Source organism: Nelumbo nucifera, chromosome 8 (genome assembly GCF_055504915.1).
Source record: "Nelumbo nucifera cultivar China Antique chromosome 8, China Antique-T2T, whole genome shotgun sequence".
Classification (NCBI taxonomy): Eukaryota; Viridiplantae; Streptophyta; class Magnoliopsida; order Proteales; family Nelumbonaceae; genus Nelumbo; species Nelumbo nucifera.
Window position 1 is genome coordinate 39,996,334 of NC_142656.1, and position 17,152 is coordinate 40,013,485.

At 38.2% G+C, this 17,152-nt stretch overlaps 4 protein-coding genes and 1 non-coding gene across 5 annotated transcripts; 2 read left to right on the forward strand and 3 right to left on the reverse strand.

The window, feature by feature from the left end:
• Positions 1 to 748: 748 nt before the first annotated feature.
• Positions 749 to 1,711, reverse strand: LOC148789917 (uncharacterized). The gene is made up of 2 exons (XM_088893811.1): positions 995 to 1,711; positions 749 to 907 (listed from the first exon to the last, which is right to left on the reverse strand). The coding sequence occupies exons 1-2, from the start codon at positions 1,709 to 1,711 to the stop codon at positions 749 to 751; spliced, it is 876 nt and encodes a 291-aa protein (XP_088749937.1).
• A 922-nt stretch (positions 1,712 to 2,633) lies between these two features.
• On the reverse strand, positions 2,634 to 2,996 carry LOC148789918 (uncharacterized). Its single transcript, XM_088893812.1, has one exon. It carries the CDS (start codon positions 2,994 to 2,996, stop codon positions 2,634 to 2,636), a length of 363 nt encoding a protein of 120 aa, XP_088749938.1.
• A 4,928-nt stretch (positions 2,997 to 7,924) lies between these two features.
• Positions 7,925 to 8,031, reverse strand: LOC148789919 (small nucleolar RNA R71). Its single transcript, XR_016079947.1, has one exon. It is a non-coding gene; the product is annotated as a small nucleolar RNA R71 (small nucleolar RNA).
• Positions 8,032 to 8,673: 642 nt separating this feature from the next.
• LOC148789920 (uncharacterized) lies at positions 8,674 to 9,816 on the forward strand. The gene is made up of 2 exons (XM_088893813.1): positions 8,674 to 9,218; positions 9,324 to 9,816. The coding sequence occupies exons 1-2, from the start codon at positions 8,674 to 8,676 to the stop codon at positions 9,814 to 9,816; spliced, it is 1,038 nt and encodes a 345-aa protein (XP_088749939.1).
• Positions 9,817 to 9,846: 30 nt separating this feature from the next.
• LOC148789921 (uncharacterized) lies at positions 9,847 to 10,227 on the forward strand. Its single transcript, XM_088893814.1, has 2 exons — positions 9,847 to 10,033; positions 10,097 to 10,227. The coding sequence occupies exons 1-2, from the start codon at positions 9,847 to 9,849 to the stop codon at positions 10,225 to 10,227; spliced, it is 318 nt and encodes a 105-aa protein (XP_088749940.1).
• Positions 10,228 to 17,152: the final 6,925 nt, after the last annotated feature.

Consider the following 17,152-nt stretch of genomic DNA (forward strand, 5'->3'; position numbering starts at 1 on the left):
GCCCGACAAGAGAGAACCTCTCCCTCGGCTGCAAGGAACAGTGTTGCACTCTCTGCTCATATGGATCTTGGGATTTAAAACCATTTGCAAACATTTTTGAAACCGTACATATCTATATATCTTATATATAAATTTTGCAAAACAAAATTCCAACGATTGAAATCAACTGCCGGCAGTTGGTTTCCATCAGAGAGAGTGCATCCCCGATCATTACCTTTATCCGACAAAGGGGCTGATCCTATCACTATGATCAACCCACTCAGATGAATTCTCAGACTGTCCCAACATACCCAGGTTTTGACCCCACTAAGGATCTCACTGATTGGCATATCAAAGACAGCCCAATTCTGACACCTAGTGCAGTATCATAATCGAGTCTAGGGGTCAGGTGTAACTTTTCAGTTTTGCCCATCAATCTCCAAGGTCTAGGGCAATACTGTAAATCTGGTCCGGTTCAACGATTCAAGTAATCCTACAGTGAATGTGCCTTGGGTCTCACCCTGGCGGCTGAGACAGGCCACCTCAACATTCGACAACACACCAGTATCAGCCTTGGCAGGATAAATCTCCCCAGACTTATCCAACGGCTATGAACATTCTAAACTAACATGATTCTCATTAAGTGTCCAGTTTAAGGGTTTACACAGAAACATACCACACAATATGAATAAAAAATGCACTTTATTCATTTACACTAAATATCAAAAGTACATCAAAACTGATTGGAGCTAAGGGCATACAAAACTGTCTAACACTTATGAGAAAATGATGATGGAATATTAGAATTTGTTAACCTTGACTCCAATATTGGCTCTGAAGCTTCACAGGATGAATCTAACTCTTCCTTCATATCTAATTGTGCACTCAATTTGAGCTCCTCATTCATATCTTCTTCTTCAAAAATTTCCTATACAATTGAATCAACAATGTCAACTGAACAGATTGAATGACATTCATTGGGGTATTTCATTGCTTCAAAAATGTTAAATTTAACAATCTCGCCATCAAACTCGACGGAGAGAGTACCCTCATCTACATCTATTTTGGTTTTGGTTGTTTTCATAAATGGACTGCCTAATAGAAGTGGAGCTGAATTTGTGATAGTGTCTTCCTCCATCTTCAAGATGTAAAAATCAACTGGAAATATTAGGTCATTAAGCTGCACCAAAACATCTTCAACAATCCCCTTAGGGTAAGCGTTAGAACGGTCAGCTAATTGAATGACTACCTTAGTCTCCTTCAATGGACCCAAATTCAAAGCACAATAGATTGAGTATGGCATGACATTGATAGATGCACCTAAATCTAGCATGGCACGCTCAATTCTTTTCTTGCCAATCATGCAAGGTAAAGTAAACATACCTGGATCAGCACGCTTTTTTGGCAAGGTTCTCTTGATGACAGCTGATACATTCTCCCCAACCCTTACCTTCTCATCACCTCTTAGGTTCCTTTTGTTAGTGCACAACTCCTTCAAAAATTTTGCGTATTTCGGGATTTTCTTGATGGCATCTAACAAAGGAATATTTATCTCCAACTTCCTAAAGGTCTCCAAAACTTCTTGTTCATACTCTTCTTTTTTAGATTTTTCCAACCTACTAGGAAAAGGTGGCACAATGGCATTAGAAATCTTAGGTAAAGGCGAATCAAGCTTTACCTTATTGGAACTCTCAAGTGGATCTTGTTCGTCCTCTTCTTTTCTGCTCTTCATCCACTTTCTTTTGTGAAATAAGTTATAACTGCAATTCCTTCCAACTTCTCAGCACCATTGCACTAGCACTCTCCTTGGGATTGACCACCGTCTGTGATGGTAATTTTCCAGAGTTTTGCACCTCCAACTTGCTAATAGAAGTAGCAAGTTGACTGATTTGGTTCCCTATGTTCTAGATGCTGGCCCTTGTTTCCCCTTGAAATTGTTGAGTGTTAGTCCCTAGAGCCTTAACTATCTCATCTAAAGACATACTTGAACTTGAGGGTTGATTTTGGGCTTAGGTAAGTGCTGGAATTGGAGGTTGTTTGTTGAAAGCTTAAGGTTGGAATCTCTATGGCCCTCCTTGATTTCCATAGCTCAGATTGGGATGATCCCTCCACCTAGGATTGTAATAGTTAGAATAAGGATCATATTTGCGTTGAGGTTGGCCAGGATATCCTCCTATGGCATTGACTTGTTGCATTGAATCATCTTGCAATGATGGGCACATGTCCGTAGGATGCCCAGGAATTGAGCATATGCTACAAACCTTAGTCATTCTTAATTGCCCTGCATCCAATTGATGAACCAAAGCAGATAGATCAGAAATTTGACTTTCCATATTAGAATGGCTTACCTCATTAACACGTCTGATAGCTCCATCTGTTCTTGCTCCAAATTGTTGAGAGTTCTCAGTCATGTTGGAGATCAATTTCCAAGCCGCCTCAGATGTTTTGTTGACTAAGGCTCCTCCACTAGCTGCATCTACCATACTCCTATCCAAAGGTTGGAATCCTTCGTAGAAGTATTGGATTAAGAGCTGCTCAAGTATTTGGTGGTGTGGACAGCTAGCGCAGAGTTGTTTGAACCTTTCCCAATACTCATATAGTATCTCACCACTAGATTGCCTTACCCCACAAATTTCTTTTCTAATATTTGCAGCTCATGATGCAGGGAAATACTTATCTAAAAACACCATATTCATCTCATCCCATGTACGTATTGAACCAGGAGGAAGAATATATAACCAGTCCTTTGCCTTATCTCGTAAAGTAAAAGGAAAAGCTATTAGTTTTATCTGTTCCTTAGTCATACCCTGTGGTTTCATGCTTGAACAGACAGCATGGAACTCTTTAAGATGCTTGTGAGGGTCCTCCCCTGGAAAACCATGAAAAACAGGGAGCAATTGAATTAAACCTGATTTAAGTTCAAAAGCTACCTTAAGAGTGGGATATACTATGCACAGAGGCTGTTGATTTAGGATTGGTGCAACTAACTCCCTTAGTGTTCTTTCTCTATCAGCCATCTCTTCTTCTTCTTCCTCATAAATAGCTCTATCACCAGTTGTCAAGTCAATATCGGAATTCACCCTTGGAGGTGAACGACCCTTCCTTTTCTTTAGCCTCCCTTCTCAAACATCGGGTTGTCTTCTCAATTTTAGGAATATATTCTAGTTCACCTTTTTGAGAAGAACGAGTCATAAAACAAAAGAGGTTAGCACAAACCAAAGGCACGAAGCTAAGAAATTAAAATAGCTCATCGACAACGGCACCAAAATTCTGAGGGGTTGTCGAAGCCCTCAGATTTAATTCTAGTCCCACTCTACGAGTAAACTTGTAGTAACAGTGGTACCAGGTCGAATCCCATAGGGAGCAAGTAATTAATTTCTCAGCCAAGTGCACAATTTAAAGAGTGGGAATTTCAAATAATTAAATTTCTAAACAATTAACACAAAAGAGCAAATAACAATTAACAAGGAAAAATTTAGTCTTACCAAACTCTGATCCAAAGGTTCAATTTGAGTCAATTGATCACTGATCCTAGGCTAAAAATAGCAATCTTGCAATTCAAGCATTTAACTTTTAGATTTATTAGGATAGCCATAATAAACCTTATACCTTCCTAGTTTAGTTGACCAAACCCAACAATCAATCAACACATATCATTAACCAACTGGACACAATAGCGTTCCATATCAATTAATGATAGCAATAAATTTTATGAAAGCAGTTAAACCAAAATAAAAATAATTGAGATAGCTGCAATTATTAAATTTTGTTCCGTTGATTCCTTTTAGGTTAAAACATGCCAACACATTGGTCAAAGTCTGTCACGAACAATTGACCCACAAAGATATTGACCTAATTGCTACTTGTACCACTATTCATGACAATTACGGATCACCGAATCATGGATTGCCGTAGGAAGATCAATATTAATTGATTTGTCAGATTAATCAACATCAACTTCCATAAAAATGTGCACAAGAATAAACAAATACTTGAATTAAAGGCAAGAATTTAAATTAAGCACATAACCTCACGGTGACACAATTGAACCAAAAATTCCCCTTGAATCAGAAAAGAGAAGCACAACCACTCTTGGTTGTCATCTCCTTGCTGCCACCTTCCTCTTTTTCTCCTTCTTGCTTTGCTTCCAAGATGGATTGATTGATTGATTGATGCCTAAAACTAGTCCCCCCCCTTTATATAGCTTTAGGAGGATATGCTGTTTCCAACTCCTTTTAGGAGTTCATTCTCAAAAATAGAAAGTCCTAATTAGTTTTGATCTAATCCTATCCTATCTCTTATCTAGTAATCTCAATCTTCTTTATCTTTCTAGGAGTACATTTGAAATTTAAATCTGATAAGACTCTTTATTCTTGAATTCGAGTTGGGCTTCTTTAATAAATTGGGCTGCTACAAGGCTTTTCTGCGAATTGGGCTTTAGTTGTAAAATGGGCTTCTCTACAAATTTGCTTCGATTTGGGCCCGATTTTGACATCTATGCAGACCAAATCTGTCAATACCCAGAACATTAAAGTTGTGGAGTTATCCCTTATATTTCTGGTGCATCTTGAATCATCCCAATCGGAGTCCAGATGTGAGAGTTATGCCCAGATTACTGAACGGTGCCGAAACTGTGCAAAATCATCCGATTAGCCTTGTTTCCCACCTGTCGCCTTCTTGCTTGCCCTGAATCAAAATACAAGAGTAATGAGTCCAATTAAGTGTTAATTAAGTGTAAAAGAATGAATATTTAGGGATAAAAATATGATAATTTTTCTTCACATTAGTCAACCAAAAATGCTCTGTGCGGGCCCATTTCAACAAAAAATTCTAGAGCAAGTACATGCAGCTAACAATTTTCTCCAATCCAATGTTAACCCATCCTTTAATCCATATAATCCTGGGTGGAAGATTCAACTCAATTTTTCCTATTGGGCCCAAGCCCAAGAAACCACCCTGCTAGATTTGCACTCTCAATGGTCTGCAGCCTAGGCTCACTGTGAGTATAATGATTACTCTGGGACCCAACCAGTTCAGCCTTATCAAACCGATTCATTTGATGATAGGTTTTGGCAGCTCCAACAGCTGATCTTAGTTCAGCAACAGTCAATCCTAAAATTAGAGAGCCAAGTAATTCAGCTTAGGGAAGTTAACCTGCAATGGGAAAATGATTCAATGCCTAGTCAACCGATTGTAAACCCCAGAGATGAATCCTTAGGTCTTCCCCAATACCAAGATCCTACAACCTTTAATACCCCACAATTAGAAAATTCTAAAGAAACCTTAGCTTTTCAAGGGGAGGAAAAGTGTGAAGACCTATATGAGTTTGGAATTCCTTCTGCCTACCCGAAAAAGAATAAGAATTGTTGTAAGATAGATGTAGAAAGAAACCCCGAAGAAACCAATCTAGTCACAGTAGATGACCTAACGGAGGAACTTAATACCTTAATGAAGTCTCCTCACCCATTTCAATCTTGGCCTATTGTTGAACCTCTACCAAAACTGAAGGGTGAACCACCTGTGCCTTCATTGGAATCTCCCCTGCAACTGGAACTAAAGCCCTTACCGGACTCCCTTAGGTATGTGTTTTTAGGACCCGACCAAACACTGCTGGTGATCATAGCCATAGACTTAACCCCTAGACAGGAAGAGAAACTGATTGAGGTACTAAAGGAGTATAGGGGTGCTATTGGTTGGTCAGTAGCTGATCTGAAGGGTATTAGTCCGTCCATCTGTATGCACCATATTTACATAGAGGAAGGTGCCAAACCTAGTAGGGAGATGCAGAGAAGGTTGAATCCAAATATGAGAGAGGTGGTCAAACAAGAAGTAGTTAAGTGGTTAGATGCGAGTATTATCTACCCGATCTTGGATAGCAGTTGGGTAAGTCCTACGCAAGTGGTGCCTAAGAAAGCTGGACTCACCGTGGTCACTAATGATCAAGGTGAAGTAATCCCTACCCGACTTGCCATGGGATGGCGAGTGTGCATCGACTTTAGGAAGCTCAATGCAGTCACAAAAAAGGACCACTTCCCTTTGCCCTTCATTGACCAAATTCTAGAAAAACTCGCCAGGAAAAAATACTTCTACTTCTTAGATGGTATTCTAGGTACAAGATCTAGGATTTGGATCAGCAGATAGGATAGGGTCTTACCCTATCCACTCAGAGAGTCTAGATCTAAATACAGATTTGGATCTAGAAACCTCCTAATGAGATTTAGGAGAGAGCTGATCTAATTTGCAGATAAGATAATGATTTATCCTTATCACTTAAAGAAAGTCCAGATTCAAATAAGGATTTGAATCAGGAAACTCCTAATGGGATTAGGAGCTGATCTCTTTAAGCCTATAAAAGGAGGAGGGGGCAAACCATTCGGTCCATCCCAAATTCTAGAGAGAAGACAGCAACAGTGTGACTGCGCCATCTTCTCCCTGCGTTCTCCTCCAGTTGCCGCCTACTGCCAGTTCGATCTCCAGTTTTTGTAGGAGCGATCAAGAATAGTTCTTGATATCAGTCTTTGGTGAAAGGCTGATTTGAAGTCGTGCTCACAGCCTCCATCGAATTCTTGCTGAAGGATTCGGTTCTTGGGAAGAACACTGCTGATTCTGCTCCACCCTACACTGTGTCATCTTCAGTGGGAGCAGTCTTTGGAGACTTTTTTGGGCGTGAACACCTTCATTGGAGGATAGTGTTTCTTCGTATCAGGTATATCCCTCTCCTACTATTTTGATTCGGATCTGGTTCGGTTCTTGGTTCAAGATTGAACCTTAAAAAATACATTTTTTCTAAAACAGGGAATGTGATTCCCAGATGGTAGAGAAATAAATTTTTGAAATTTCGCCCTACCTACCTACAGGGTTCGGCTATCCATGTGATGGATCTCTCATCCCTTCAATGAGCAGTAGTGAAATTCTGATGGTAGATTTTGACTTAGACCAAGATCATTCTTTTGATTAATTTCAATACTCTGAATTGCATTGTTTCTCATTTGATTTTCATTCTTCTTAATTCTGATTTTCTTTCTTTTTAATTCTGGTTCATTACATACAACCCCCCCTCCATCTTTGTTCACACAGCAAACAAACTAGGTTAGATACTCTCTGTGGGAATGATCCTTACTCGCACTACTGCATTTATTTTTAGGAGTATAGATTTTATTTTTGGGTGCCTACAACAGCACGCCAAATTTTGGCACCGTTGCTAGGGAGTTTTTCTAGTCGGTTTTTGTGCTTATTGTGATCATTGTTTCGTTCTTGAAACTTTTGAAATATATATATATATATAGATCACTTTGATTGTTTGTGTTTTAGCGTAGAATATTTTCTGTCTTATTTATTTATTTATTTTCATCACTCTAGATTTTTTTTATGATATGTCGTTCATGGTTTATTAGGGTTCCCTTGATTTATGTCTGTAACTTGATTCTCTAAGCAAGGTGATTTGCAGTACGATCCAAAAATAGAGGGAACTTTGCGCAAGTTAAGGAGAGAAGCTCAGAGTCAGTCTGAAGAGAATGATCCAACTCTTGATTCCCTATCTGTTAGCGGTTCTGATTTGACAGAGGAGGACATTATGACTGTAAACCAAACTTTGAAAGAGCTTGCCGCACCTAATTTGAATCAGCAACCCTTATGTATAACTATTCCTGCTTTAAATGCTGATGCTACTTTTGAATTGAAATCTGGATTGATACATCTCTTGCCCACTTTTCATGGTCTTGCAGGTGAGGATCCTTACAAGCATTGGAAGGAGCTGCATGTGGTATGCACGAGTATGAAACCCACGGGGGTGACTGAAGGACAAATTAAACTAAGAGCCTTTGCATTTTCTATGAAGGATTCGGCTAAGGATTGACTCTATTATCTACCCTCTGGGAGTATTACCACATGGAACGAGATGAAGAGGCTATTTTTGGAGAAATATTTCCTAGCTTCAAGGGCGGCCAACATTAGAAAAGAAATTTGTGGTATAAGGCAGTACAATGGGGAGTCCCTACATGAATACTGGGAACGTTTTAAAAAACTATGTGCAAGCTGCCCCCATCATCAAATCAATGAGCAGCCACTCATCCAGTATTTCTAAGAGGGTCTTCAATCCACTGATAGGAGCATGATTGATGCTACTAGTGGAGGAGCTTTAGTGGATAAAACTCCCAAAGCCACAAGAAACTTGATTGCAAATATGGCGGCCAATTCTCAACAATTTGGCTATAGGCTTGACCCTCCATCAAAGCATGCTAATGAGGTAAATATCTCTTCCCTTGAACAACAAATTGCGAGTCTAACTTCTCTTGTTCGTCAAATGGCTATAGGTAATATGCAAATGGTGAAGGCTTGTGGGATTTTTTCGGTAGTAGCGCATCCAACCGATATGTGCCCAACTCTTCAAGAGGATCCCATTGAACAAGTGAATGCGGCAAGTGGTTTTCCGGGGCAACCGCAAAGGAAATATGATCCCTATTTGAGCACGTATAATCCTGGATGGAGGGTCATCCCAATCTCAGCTATGGGAATCTGCAAAACCGCCCGACTTTTCAGCAATATCAGCCGCACCCACCTAGACAACAGTTAGCCCAAATTTCCAATTCTAGTATGTCTTTAGAGGATATTGTTAAATCTCTTGCCACTAACACTTTGCAATTTCAGCAGGAGACGAGGGCTAGTATCCAACGTTTGGACAATTAGATGGGCCAAATGGCGACCGCAATTAGTCGATTAGAGGTGCAAGGTTCGGGGAAATTACCCTCTCAAACAGTAGTGAATCCAAAGGAAAATGTAAGTGCAATCATTTTGAGAAGTGGTAAAGAGGCTGAGTTTCCAGCAAAGACAGCCCCTGCATCGTCGAAGCAAAAAAAGGAGAAAGACATCATTCCCAATGACAATGAATTACCCAAGCGTAAGTTTCTGCCTCTTTCTAATTATAAACCGGTACCTCCTTTTCCTCATGCTTTAGCAGGATCTAGAAAAGATGAGCAGTTTAAAGATTTTTATAAGACTTTTCGTAGATGCGAGGTAAATATTCCCCTTTTAGATGCTATTAAACAAGTACCTCATTATGCTAAATTCCTGAACGAATTGTGTACACATAAGAGGAAACAAAAACTGAAAGGATGTGAGAAGGTGAGAGTAGGGGAGAATGTTTCTGCAGTCATTCAAAGAAAATTCCCTGCAAAGTGCAAAGATCCAGGTATGTTTAGTATCCCTCGCATGATAGGTAACACTAGAATAGAGAAGGCCATGTTAGACTTATGAGCTTCTATCAATGTCATGCCTTATTCTATATATGCTTCTTTAAAACTTGGACCTTTGAATAAAACTGGTGTTGTGATTCAATTGGCTGATAGATCTAATGCATATCCTAAGGGTGTAGTTGGGGATGTTCTTGTGAAAGTAAATGACTTAGTTTTCCCTACTGATTTCTACGTGCTTGATATGGATAATGGTGACCAAACCACTCCTATTTTGCTAGGAAGACCATTCTTAAAAACATCTAAGACTAAGATAGATGTTCATAGTGGCACACTCACCATGGAATTTGATGGTGAGATTGTTAAGTTTAATATTTATGATGCCATGAAATATCCTACTGATGATAATTCTATTTGTTCTGTTGATGTGATTGATTCTTTAGCACAGGAAGTCTTTGAACTTGATGGGACTGATGGATTGGAAATTTCCATTAGTAAGCATCTTGAGCAAGAGGAGTCAACTTTGAGTTCTAATTTGCAGGAAACTGTTGCAACATTGAATGATTCTCCAGAGTTACAACAGTCAGGTAACGCTCCTTATATTATGTTGCCAATTTCTGACAGGAGACCTTTACCCTCTGTTTTGTAGGCCCCTATTCCAGATTTAAACCCACCCATGATGGATGAAAAGGGAAAACACAAGAAGTTGCAACTACAAGAGCTGAAGGAGATTCGAAATGATGCCTATGAGAGTGCAAGAATTTACAAGGAAAAGATGAAAGCTTTTCATGACAAAATGATCTCTAAGAAGGAGTTTAAAGTTGGTCAAAAAGTCCTTTACCATTCATGGCTTCGTCTGTTTCCAGGTAAGTTGCATTCTCGTTGGATTGGACCCTTTATTGTTACTAATGTTTTTCCTCATGGTGCAGTTGAAATTCAAAGTCTAGCAACCTCCAAAGCGTTCAAGGTGAATGGCCATAGACTCAAGCATTTCCATGAAGGCTTCCAAGTAGAGAATGTGGAACAATTGGACCTTGAGGATCCAATTTATGCTGATTAAAAAGAAAAAAACAGGGAAGTTTGTTTTTTATTTTTCTTCTTATTTTTGCATTTATGTTTTAGTTATTTTTTCCTTTTTTTTTGCATTTCACCTTACATTGGGGAAAATGTAAATTTTAAGTGTGGGGGAGGGGATTTAGGTTGCATTTTAAAATTTGAATTAGGTTGGGTTTTAATTCTGCATTTTTTTTGAAAAAAAAAATAGTTTTGCTCTTTGCTTTTTGTGGTTTTTAACGATTTTTTTTTAGGTTGTGTATGCCATGAGCAAGATTCAATTAAGCTTGAAAAGCTCGTAACATGATTGGATAAGTAATCTTCCAACTTAGAATTAATTAGTTTAGTTATTTTCTTTGAGAATGGTAGTGACTAAATTTAGTAAACAAAAGCTGGTGAGATTTTGAGCCTTTGGACTGACACATCCATATCAGTCTCACTATTTTCTCTCATGTGAGATATTCTTCCATGGATTTGTTTCTCTAGAACTTGCCTTGATTCTCTTCAAAATCACATTGACACAAGCATGCATGAACATGATTAAGGCCCTTTTTGTTATAAGCTACATAAGCCAAACAACCTACCTTGTGATAAATTATCCCCTTTGTTGAACCCCTTTGAGATTTATTGACCCTTGTCATTCATTGCAAACCCATGTTACAAGCTTTAGACCCGAGAAAAAAAAATAATACCCTTACCCAAGCCGTAGACTTAGTGGAGCATTACTCATCATTATAATATAAATGGATGTGCAAGTTTCAAGTGTAGGGGTGTTTGGATTCATGGTATGGTTGTGAATGGTGAAATGGAATATGTTTTCATTCTCAATTCATGAGTTCCAATGATTGATATGCTTTGAAAAAAAAAACAGCAAAAAGAAAAAAGAAAAAAAAAGTAAAGATGAAAGGAAGGAATGGAGGAAATTGCTTTTGATGCTACAAACTATCCATGCCCCTCCTAAAATTCCAAGAAAAAGAATGTTGCTTATACATACAAAGGTGGAAGCTGTTGTGAAGAATTGTCCCCTACTGCAAGCAAAAAGTGTTCCTTTGAATGATCTCTTTTCCAATGCAGGAGTTTTACATGCTTTAAATACATTAAAGCAAAATTGAAGAAGTTGCTGAATGAAGTGATTGGTTTTACATGTGTTATGCATTCGAGCTTCAGATGATTCAGTTTTGCTCTATTAGTTTCCCTTTTGATTTGTGTTATGCATGTGATCCCAGTGGTGGAGAATGAGAAGATATGCAAGCCTATGGTAGATCATTTCCATTTGAATGAATTTGAGCAAAACACATACCCTTCAAACATGAGAGTTGAGTGTTTATTTCCGTGAGGGTCTACTATTTAGTTTATTCCACCTTTGAGTGACAATGCTAAGTAATTGAAAGTTGTAAAGAATGTTTGTCCATGATGTGTTATGAGTATTGAAGAGCTTGGTTGCTCTCTATTGATGACACTGTGACCTTGGTGTTTTTGGGAAAGTGAATTTGAGTTTTGCCCGAGGACGAGCAAAAGCTAAGTGTGAGGGGCATTTGATGAGAATGCAAAATATCATATTTTTCTTCCTTAATGTTTTAGTCTTTTATACTTATTTAGTGCCTAAATGGATTCATTATTCTTATATTTTGATTTAGGGCACAAATGAGGCGTTAAGTGAAAAACAAGGCTAATCGGGTAATTTTGGACAATTTCGGCACCTTGTCGTAATTTGAGTATAACTCTCTAATTCGATTGATATGATTCAAGATGTGTTGGAACTATAAGGATAAAATCTACAACTTTCTTGTTTTGAGTTTTGATAGATACTGGATGCATCGAGGTCTAAATCGGGCCCAATTTAGCTACAACCGCACTACTGACGTGCTGGAAACATTCCTTAGCCTGCAAGTCTTCATACGCGAAATCACCACTCTCCCACTTGCATTAGAACTTTGTTTTGTCTTATGTTTGATATTTTTCTTGATAATTCAGACTTGGAGACTGTTATCTAGAGAAATTTTAGGAGATTTTGTAGGCTTCTCTTGGGGAAGTAGAGGGAAAGAAAAGAAGAGGAAAAAACAAGAAAGAAAATAATCAGACCTAGGGCTGCCGCACCTCTCTTCTCTTCTCTTCTCTTCTCTCTTCTCTGATTTTTCTTGAGTTTTCACCATGACCATGCATGGCTAAACTCTGATACTTGGTCGAAGGAAACAAAAGTCTTAGAATCAACAAAACTGTGAGATCTAATTTGATTTTTATTGTTTGATTTATGCTTTGAATATCAAATGTTCTTCTATGTTTATGTTCATGATTGTTTCGTCTGATTGCTAGGAGGCCTACTAGTTTATTATTCATTGCAATCTACTGCTAGGTTAGATATCAGATCCGTAATTGTTTGATCTCTCTAATCTGTGAAGCAACTAGGGTTTAATGATTTGTTGCATCAGAAATTGTTAGATCTTAGGAAGAACACTCGACTGAATTAAATGCAACTGCTTGTGCTTGTGTTGTTTAGCTTCATCGATCTCTAATGCTTAAGGCTACTGCTAGATTAAATCTTTAATGCTTGTTTAGGGTTTGCTCAGTAGTAAGGGTTAGGAGGATCGCTTGTTTTTCGATTAACTAAGATTAGGGAGATGCAGGAAAATAATTCCTACGATGAATATTCAAAGTCTGAATTGATATATCTTTGCATCGATGAGCAGTAGTGAAATTCTGATGGTGGATGTTGACTTAGACCAAGACTCATTCTTTTGATTAATTTCAGTACTCTGAATTGCATTGTTTCTCATTTGATTTTCATTCTTTTTAATTCTGTTTTTTTTTCTTTTTAATTCTGGTTCGTTACATACAACCCCCCTCCATCTTTGTTCACGCAGCAAACAAACTAGGTTAGATACTCTCTGTGAGAATGATTCTTACTCACACTACTGCATTTATTTTTAGGAGTATAGGTTTTATTTTTGGGTGCCTACGACAGCACGCCAATAAACGTCCTGTGGTGATCTATTATGCAAATCGTACCCTCTCGAAAGCCCAATTGAATTATATCACCACAGAGAGAATTGTTAGATGTAGTGTTTGCTCTGGAAAAATTTTGCCCATACTTATTAGGCACCAAAGTGGTTGTCTATTCTGATCACTCGGCCCTAAGACATTTGTTTTCTAAGAAAGAGGCCAAACCTAGGCTCATCAGAAGGATCATTCTGTTGCAAGAATTTGACCTTGAGATTTGGGATAAAAAGGGCTCTGAAAATGTAGTAGCTGATCATCTGTTCCAAATTCAAATTGAAAAAAGCAAGCCCATCCATGGCTATTCCTTCCTAGATGAACACCTTTTAGTTGTCTTTCATTGTGCTCCCCCTTGGTATGCCCATATATTGCCAATTACTTAGTAGTAGGTAAAATTCCCGAGGTGGTGGTCTAAGAATGAGAAAGACAGATTCTTTTTCCAATTCAAATACTACTTATGGGAAGATCCCAAGCTATTTCATATCTATTCAGATCAAGTGATCCGACGATGTGTCCCCGAGTCTGAACACCAAAGCATTCTTAACTTTTGTCACAATCTAGCTTGTGGGGGGCACTTTTCGGAAAAGAAAATTGTGGACAAAGTTCTATAGAGTGGGTTTTACTAGCCGAGTTTATTTAAGGATGCCTATGTCTTTAGCCAAAATTGCCTGAGATGCTAATCTGTCGGGAATATGTCCCGAAGAGACATGATGCCAGTTAACCCTATTTTAGCTGTAGAAATTTTTTATGTTTGGGGTATTGATTTCATGGAACCGTTTCCGCCATCATCCGGTCACGAATACATCCTTGTGGCCGTTGATTATGTGTCAAAATGGATTAAGATGGTAGCAACTCGGACCAATGATCATAAAGTTGTAACGAAATTTGTTCAAAAGAACATTTTCTCTAGGTTTGGGTGTCCACGAGCAATCATTAGTGATGGGGAGTCACACTTTACTAACGCTCAATTCCATGCTTTGCTTCGCAAGTACAGAATCACCCACAAGATAGCCACCCCCTACCATCCCCAACAAATGGTCAAGTGAAAGTGTCCAATAGGGAAATTAAAAGTATTCTGCAAAAGACCATTAGGCTCGACCGAAAAGATTAGTCCGACAGACTGGATGATGCACTTTGGGCTTATCGGAATGCATACAAAACTCTTATTGGAATGTCTCCTTATAGGCTGGTTTTTGGTAAAGAAAGTCACCTTCCCGTCGAATTAGAACATTGGGCTTATTGGGCCATTAAGAAGTTCAATCTAGATTTAGATCAAGTTGGATCCCACTGGGGCCCTGCAATTAAGTGAACTAGAGGAATTACGCAATGAGGCCTATGGAAGTTCACGCATTTATAAAGCCAAAACAAAAGCTTTCCATGATAAAAACATTTCAAGAAAAACTTTTGAACCTAATCAAAAAGTTTGGCTCTTTAATTCCAGGTTGCGTTTGTTACCTAGTAAATTAAGGTCTAGGTGGGACAGTCCATTTTTTGTAGAGAAAGTGTTTTTGTGTGGTGCAGTTAAAATCGTTGATCCAAAGAATGGAAGCACATTCAAAGTCAATGGTCAAAGACTTAAACCATATGTAGAAGGAATCTCTGAGAATGGAAAGGTTGAGAAGATAGGTTTAAGTGATCTAGAGGGATGTGAGTAAATGTGTCTCGCTAAAGACATTAAACTTAGCGCTGGTCAGGAGGCAACCCAATATAGTTTTTAATTTTTTTGGTTTTAGGATTAGAGTTTTTTCTGTTCTTGATTCAAGACCAAGTGGCATACCTTGAACCCCTCAGGAAAACCCTATTGATTGTTCCCTTGGCCCAAGTCCCATTTGCATCCTTCTAGTCATGCCATTGGTGACAATGGCATTTAAGTTGGGGGTGAGGAAAGAGAGAAAAGATTGAAAAAAAAAATCATGAAGTTAAGCCTTTAAATATGTAGAATTAAAATTTCACTAAAATCTTTAAAATTTTCCATTAAAAGAGATTCCCAAATAGAAAAAGTTAAGAAAACTAATAAAAGAATATTGAATTCTATAGAAATTGGTAGCAAGTGATAGGAGTCAAAATTGGTCATATTTGAATATTGTCAAAACCGTTTAGAAATTAGAAAATACTCAAAAGTTTGCCGATGTCAAAATAAGAAAAGAAAGATTGAGAAATTAGACAAAAAAATTCTTCAAATTGTTAAGAGACAGTGGACTACCCTGAACAGTTCTACAAAAAAAAAAAAAGAATAAAAGGTCAATGGACACCCTAGACTTAGTAACTGGGTCTCTTCACCTAAGTCAAGTGTCGAGATTCACGTAAAACGATGAAAGGTAACAAAAAATAAGTATGCATATCAAGTTCAGGGGTAGAAATCCATTGTCAAAAATGATAAGAACAATACCTGTCTGATTTTAAATCAGTCTCATTTTATCAAGACTATCTACAAATGGAAGGGTAAATAAGATTTTTCAGCCATTTTTTTGTAATATTCAAAATAAGACAATTTTACCCATAAAGCCCAATACCGATCTATACAGAGTTTGAGAATTCTAGAATCAGGATGCTTGACTAATTCTATTAGGGATGATCTCGAGATGGGAAGGATCTCTATGCTCAGTGTAATTTTAAGGCTGCATTGCTAAGGGACTAGCAATGGATAAGTTGGGGGGTGTGATAGCTCTGCATTTTGATGCCTTAAAGGCATCAATTCAGGGGTATTTTCAACCTTAGAGTAGTCAAATTGTGTCCTTTTCCAAGTTAATTTCAATGTTATGACCTCTGAGGGTTCCTATGCAAATTATGTGCAAAACTAGGAAGTTTTCATGGCTGAAATGCAGATTTGGGGAAGCTGGTGTGAAGTACAACTGAGAGAGGGGGTGTTTTAGTGAAAAACTAAAAGCAAGAGGACGCTTCCAAGCTGCTAAACCCAGTTTGGCGCCCCTCCTACCGTATTAGCATGCTCCCCACGTTTTATCAAACCCTAGGCCACCTTTTAACCAATTCTTTTCACTCTAAACAAACCCTAGCCGCTCCGAACTTCTAAATCCTCACCTTCCATCCCTCCTAATCTCCACCATCCGTTCTAGGTTACTCTTTTTTTAGCATTCTAACCCTAGGAGCCACCGAACTTCTAATCTTCACCATTCAGCCTTTAGCCATTAATTCTTAGCCTTACATAAAATTAGAAGCCTTTATTCTAAACCCTAGGGCACCCATATTTTTGCTAAAACCCATCTGCCGCCTCCTCTTTCTCTCTAATTTCAGTTATATACACCATTCTCTATAAAAATGACCCCAGGGGCCCTGGAGAAGGGGTTGGTCAATTCACCTAGGTAGAAGGAAAGCTGATCTTGAGAAGTTCAAGGGTAGAGGAAGAGGACGCCCAGGCAAGAGGAGGGGTTCCTACTTGCAAGTCTCCAACACCACTACTGCCACCTTTAGATTTGAATCCCAACCATTTTTTTTCTTCAGTTTTAGAATTACTTTCTGTTCTTTAATTTCCAGTTTAATTTTTCCTTCCTATAAATTTATTTTTATTAGATTTAATTTGTGTTTTATTTTTTTTCTGCATATCCAAATTTCTAAACTCTTTCTCAAGCAATCTATAAACTCCAAGAACTAAGAATAGTTTGGCCAAACAGAAATCAGATTGTCAAAATTCTTCATCAAGCAATTCGGACAGTCCATCATACAAATTCAATTTGGCTAGCTATTGTAACAATTAAAATCCTAATCAAGAAACATCAAGATTGAATCTAATCCATTCGAATAACCCTAGAGAACTAATTACAGATCTGAAATTACATGAAACATGATTCAATTACAGCAAGAAAGAAGAATCAAGTGAGAAAATATCATGAAATCCTAGCTGAGATCATTTACTACTTGCACATAATTCAAGGAAGAAGATAACCTAGATTGATCTCCTCCAATGGCTTCTTCTCCCAATT